The sequence below is a fragment of the Galeopterus variegatus genome, unplaced genomic scaffold (assembly GCF_000696425.1).
Source record: "Galeopterus variegatus unplaced genomic scaffold, G_variegatus-3.0.2 Scaffold1524, whole genome shotgun sequence".
Lineage (NCBI taxonomy): Eukaryota > Metazoa > Chordata > Mammalia > Dermoptera > Cynocephalidae > Galeopterus > Galeopterus variegatus.
In genome coordinates, this window is record NW_007727635.1 from 357,660 (window position 1) to 364,151 (window position 6,492).

Here is a 6,492-nt window from a genome sequence, read left to right on the forward strand (position 1 = left end):
TATCAATATTTACCATATAATAAAACTGATATGCTTAAAAATATTTATTTGTTATATTATTTTAAAAATAAAAATAAATCCTACTATACCATAACAAAAATAGCATTTTTTAATGAAAAATAATGATATTTTCCAAATTTAAGAAATAGAAGAATAGCATTATTTCACAGTTTTGCAAATCAGTTTAATAGAAGGCTTAATAGAGGGCAGCAGAATTCTCATATCTGCTCTGTATTCAATCTGTTGTGATATTAGGCATCATGTAGCCTCTGGAAAAGTTCACTGTACACATGCGACAGAATGATGAAGAAAGAAAATAATGTATTAGTGTTATTATGAAAAATAGTTTCAACCTCATGAATTCCCCTGAAAGGATCTTGGGAGCTTGGACCACACTTTGAGGACTGCTGCCCTATGGCATACTCTCACCTCCTTCCTCCCTGGCTTTCTACTTCCCTGAAATCCATAGGAACCTTACCAAGTCTTCCACATCCTGAAACCAATCCAACTTCTATTTGTTAACTCTCTGCTCTGAAGGAAGATTCAGACTTTAGTCAGGCAACCTGATTGAGTCCCTCTCTGTCACTGATTTTTTTTGTGTTAGGTAAGCCATTTTACATTTCTGAGCATCAATTTTCTCATTTGTGAAAGAAGGCAGCTGGATTAGACCAGTGGCTTTCTACCTGAGATGTTTAGATACCAGGGGGTTACTAGAATTACCGCAAGGGGACTGGGGAATCCAGATCTCCTATAACCATTGTCTGAATTTTCCCCACATATTTGCACTACAGTTTTTTCTTTTCTTTTCTTTTTTTTTTTTTTTATGTGACCGGTAAAGGGATCGCAACCCTTGGCTTGGTGTCACCCGCACCGCGCTCAGCCAGTGAGCGCACTGGCCATCCCTATATAGGATCCGAACCCGGCGCTGCACTCTCCTGAGTGAGCCATGGGGCCGGCCCTGCACTACAGTTTTTAAATATACATAGAAATCAGTTACCTTTATACTCACTAAACAACAAAAAAATTAAGAGCTTGATTAAGCAATAAGTTCAATTGTTAACAGGTAGGTAGCTATAAAATTATTTAATGCAGAAAGCTAGAAAGAGGTCCTCCTTGAGAACCATTTGGACTATTTTTCCAGCTGTGACATGAAATCATTGTACTATCTTATTCTGGTTCTATCACAAAATATTATGGCACATTGTATTTTCCAAAGATGACCACCACGTTGTTCACTGTCCACATGCTTTTCTACGGTGTGGCTTTGCCACTCCCCCATCAAGGCGTGGAGTTTAACTCCCCTCTCCTAGAATGTGCGCTGGCTTTATGACTCACTTGTAACAACAGAATGTGGCAGAAGTGATGATATATGACTTGCAAGGCTAGATCAGAAAGGCCATGAAGCTTTCTGGCTGGTTCTCTTGAGATGCTCTTTCTGGGAGAAGCCAGCCACACTGTAGAAAATGTCACCAACCCAGAGACACCATGTAGGCAGTCTGGTTGATTGTTCCAGCTGAGTCCAGCCTTTCACTTATCCTATTTGCCAGGCATGTGAGTAAGTAAAGCAAGCTTGGAGCCTCCAGACAAACTCAACAACAGCTGAATACCACTGGGTGACTTATATCAACTAAGGAGCAGAAGAACTGCCCAGTTGAACTGACTGAATTTTTGATACTCAAAATCATTATATCACTGAGATACAATGAAATAGTTGTTAATTTAAGTCACTAGATTTTGAGGTGGTTTGCTATGCAGCAATAGAAAACCAGAGTTGTAATATTGTGTCTTTGGGTAAGTCATCAGATCTTGCTGAGCCTTTGGTTCCTGAAGAGGTGGTGTGAGATGATCTTCATGGTACTGTCTTGTTTCTACAACTTTGCCCTCTTTCCACCTGACCATTCACCTTTCAGACCAAACTGAAGCAAAGGCTTCTGCTTTGCTCTCTGGATTATGAAGGAGTCTGAACAAGATACAGCACATTATGGAGGAGCTGGGGTCTACACCTTGCTGGGGCAATGAGGCTCAGCGACAGCCAGGACCCTGAGCAATCAGTGCAGCTAACGGTGGGGATGGCCATGCAGAACCATATTAAGTGCTGGAAGGGGATCTTTCAGTTCTGTGAGCAAGTGTTCATTTGACTGAATGGAAAATGTTCAAACACGGCCTGTGATTGGGTAGAAGTTGTGAGAAAGAGTACAGATGGAAGTCAGACTGACATGAGATTGAATCTTCAGTTTACCACTTACTAGTGGGGTACAGTGGCCCACCAACAAGTCTCCAAGTCCCTTTGTACTTTATCATAAGTCAGTTAGAGGACAAATTACAGGCATTTAACAGATTATTAAGTGGAAAGAGACCATTATAAGCCAGTAAGTGAGTAGCTTAAAACTGCCACACGCTGACCCAATGGCTTATAACGGCACTGAGGAAGATACTGCAAGCAGTTTGGCAAATTCTTCTTTAATGTGGGGAGATGATGGAGAAGAGAGAGCGTAACAGCTGTGAGAAGGTGAAGGTTAAAAGCTCGTACCCAGCAGACATCAATGCGCACTGCGGTTCCCAGCACCTGCCTCCCGCTGATGTCAAAAGGTAGCACCTTGTGAGGGTTTCACACAATCTACTCAGGACATTGAAAAAATCCAAATATATTTAGTTTACAAGTCTTCCCTTACATGAATTACCCTTTCCAGGACACTCTGATTATACGTCACTTATCACATCCAATCGTGGCTACAGTATTATTGTGTCATTTGTTTTTTAAACTTATGTTTTACTTAGATGATGAAATCTAGGTTGTGGATGTGAGAGTGGTATGTCTTTTTCTAGTATGTCTTTTTCCCAGCATCTCATGTATAATAAGCACCCAAGAAAGTTTGGTAAATGAATGATGAATGAGTAAATAAACAAATAAAAGAGTGAACCAGTGGATGCAGAAATGGGCTGAGTATTTTTTCTAGGTGAAAAGTGAACAAGATGTACCAGGATATAAGCTGCTCCCCAAGACTTCAAATAGTGTCTTGAAACACTGCTTTACCGTGTTCAGCCTAATGCCTGTAAGTCATTGTTTGAAAAATGTGCTGCTGCATCTACAAATTCCCAATTCTCTAGTTATATTCTAGGAAAATGGAGTCCTGTGAGAACCCATTTATTGATATGATTTTTGTTTGTTTGTTTGTTTTACTTAAGGATATGGTTGGAGGGAAATCATAGTATCATATGGTGAGGTTGGGAGGACATCCCTGTCCTACTTTTTAAGGTATGGAGACTGCAGAACTTCTGTGTCTACATGGCTAACATAGCCTGTGATTAGGTAGAAGTTGTGAGATATGATAGAAAGAGTACAGATGGAAGTCAAACTGACATGATGTTGAATCTTCAGTTTTACCACTTACTAGCTGTGTACAGTGGCCACAAAAGTGTGCCTTGCAGACCTCCAGCTACAGGGAGCCTAATTGACCATTTGCACCAAGGTTAGGCTTCCCACAGGCTGCTCCCTGCCAGTGACTGAGTACACAAAAGATGTTAAGGCAGGCTCCTTCCTGGGAGACATGGGATGCCCTAGTGGCTGACTTTGGCTCTGGGACTCCCTGCTGGCCTTTCTGAACCTTCCTCAGACTGCACGGCCTTCTAGACGTCCACCACCCTTTACTCCCTCTCTCCTTCACTCGTGGTCAGCCTTGCATCACAGTCTTGGCTTTCCCAGATTTCTCCTCTGTGTTCCCTGCACAGGAATTTCTCCTAATAAAATCCTTGTATATTTAATACTATCTTGGTGTCTGTTTCTCAGAGGATTTGGACTAACACGGGGAACGACCTTAGACATGTTACTTTATCTTTGAATCTTTTTCTGGATCTGCAAAACAATGTTAATAATACCTGTTACATGGGACTTGTACAAATGACTAAATGTGATAATGCACGAAAAACTCTCAGCTTAGTTCTTGGCAAATATAGGAGCTTAATAAACGTCACTTTTCTTCCCTTTCACGTTTTCTCCCTTGGAATGTCCCTAGCTATAGGGTTAAATCATATTTACCTGTGCACATCTGACCTGTGGCACTTGGAAACAAATGAAGTCTTGGTGTAATAAAATTGTCCTGTTTTAATTACAGTCTTTCCCCTTCTCATTTAGTGCTTCCCAATTTGGGGGAAGCCTTAGTTTGCAGACCTCTCTGAAATCTTTGATCTGTTTAATAATGTGGGTTGAAAGGAAAAAAATAGCTGCAGGAGGAAATATGATTAAATTGTGTGTGCAGCTTTATTACTTCCTTCAATAAGGTTAATGTCAAACACTTTACCTTGTCATCCAATTTCCGTGCATTGAATGCAAGTTCAACATAGTCATCATTGCCAGATAATTCTTCTGCAATCACCTGAAGGAAAAAGCACACATTAGCTGCAGTAGAGGGTGGACCACTTAGCTTAGGAACCCATGAGCAAACTTAGCTCATGTCCAAAACTTAACAAAGACAGATGTTGAGCAACCCTAATGAACATGGCACAGCATTTCCAGGTGTTCGACGGAACTTTGTGAAATAGTCGACAGTAGATAACTAGATTTCATGAATGCTGAGCATGAGAACATGAGAGATGGGACCCGAGGTGAAAGAAGAGATATTGGGAGCAGCAGATAGGAAGAGCTTCTTTCATTAAAGGCTACATGGCATTGGATGGCACTTCCATAAATTACTGTAATTTTTAACCCTTTGGGAAGCTACAAAAAATGAAGAGCAGTAATAGTCCTCTACTGTTTTGAGTCAAACCAACGAGGAATGGTAAAATAAACTGGCCTCTGTGTTTTTTCCAGACCAATGGTTGTATGGTCATCAAAGAAATGTTGTAATTCCTATTTTTCAAAAGACTGACCCTGGGCTTTCTGAGTTGAGAGAAAGAGTCAGACAATGAGAGAAAGAAACAGACCGGCAGACAGAGACAGAGAGAGATAAGATCTAAACCCTTAATATCCAAGGAAAGAGAATTCCTAACAAAGATTGTGGTAAAAATGAAGAGATAATACAGTCCAAGAGCCTCTTTCATAATAAGTCACTTTTCAGTATTTCATAGCCAGTGACTGTCAAAGCCTTAGAGCAGAAAATGGTGGGAAAAGTCAGGAGGAAAACAATAAAAACAAAAGCAACAAGTCTCTGTAGACTAGCTGCATATGGTTTAAGCCATTTATAGATTATGTTAGGATTTCACCATGTATTCAGGGACAACAGCACATGGGCACCCTTATCAAACTGGTTATGTCAAGACACTGAGATTTAATTCAATTTTATTTCCATTCTATCTGAGCTCAACTTTTCTGCTATGAATTGCTCTGAATACTCATTGGTAGCCTCTGGAAAATTTAAGTGATTTGCATGTAGTATTAAATTTAAAATGTTGTCTAAAGAGGGATAGACCCCAAAAGTGTGAGCAACTGAGAGTAGGAAATATGAGTCCAGGTATATAGGAAAAACTCAAGAACTACTTGATAAACCAGGAACAATCATCTTTCTATTTTTCATTTGGTCCTCTTTTATCCCTTAGCACATTAATATCTCTTATACTAAATCTGAGTGGTGATCCTTAACTGTTTTGTGGTGACAGACTGCTTTAGAAAGCTGATGAAAATTATGATCTCCATCTGCAGAGCCCTAAAAAATTGTACACACACTTTCAAGTATTTTCTAGGAGCTATTGAAGCCAATGTTTTGATCCAAGAATCCAAAATTAAGAGGAGAATTTAAATGTTGGAAGGATCATGAGAAGTTATTGCTTAATGGGCACAGAGTGTATATTTAGGGACATGAAAGAGTCAGAAGGGTGCTTTCCAGGAGTTGGGTTTGGAGCAGCCAGTCCGTCTTGGCACTGCACCTGGGCAGATGGCTGTTTAGGGAGGGCTTACCGTGATGGAGGATTTCCCCGCCGTGTTCCCATGCTTCAGCAAGGATTTGGACAGCTTTCTCTGGGAAACAATCTGCACAAAGGGAAACAAAAAGTGGTGATACTAGTCATATTACTGCAGGTTTATTTTAATTTTTTTCCCTATAAAATTCTGCATTTACAGCTCTACCTGAAATTATGACATCTATGTCCATGTGTATTCCAAGGTTTGCCCATGTCTTTCCTTCCTCTTATGGTGTGTATGTAGTGAGTGAGTGAGGAATTATAGATAATTCGGTCAATTAGGAGGTGGCTTAATTGTTGCTGAGGCGCTTATATCAAAATTTGATGGATGTGACATGTACATTAAGATAAAGTACTTCAGAATGATCTCAAATAAGCACTAAACCTCTGGGGAAGGGCACTAAAAGTGGGGAATGGGTACAAGAGGGAAAAGGAACCCAAGGTTTAAATATGCAGCTTCTGTGTCAATAACCTCAAGAGTTCTATTATTAATATATTCATTAGGAAGCTATAAAGTAAGTCATCAGAAAACTGATGCTCAGGGGCCGGCCCGGTGGCGCACTGGATAGTGAGCCGCTTGGGAAGCGCGGCGGCGCTCCC

At 40.4% G+C, this 6,492-nt stretch overlaps 1 protein-coding gene across 1 annotated transcript in view; it reads right to left on the minus strand.

The window, feature by feature from the left end:
- Positions 1-6,492, minus strand: part of CPNE4 (copine IV) — a 177,728-nt gene that overhangs the window by 150,590 nt on the left and 20,646 nt on the right. The window contains exons 2-3 of the mRNA XM_008577505.1: positions 5,891-5,962; positions 4,299-4,373 (exon numbers count right to left, since the gene is read on the minus strand). Coding sequence (XP_008575727.1) covers positions 4,299-4,373; positions 5,891-5,962 — 147 coding nt within the window. The remainder of the gene's footprint in view (positions 1-4,298; positions 4,374-5,890; positions 5,963-6,492) is intronic.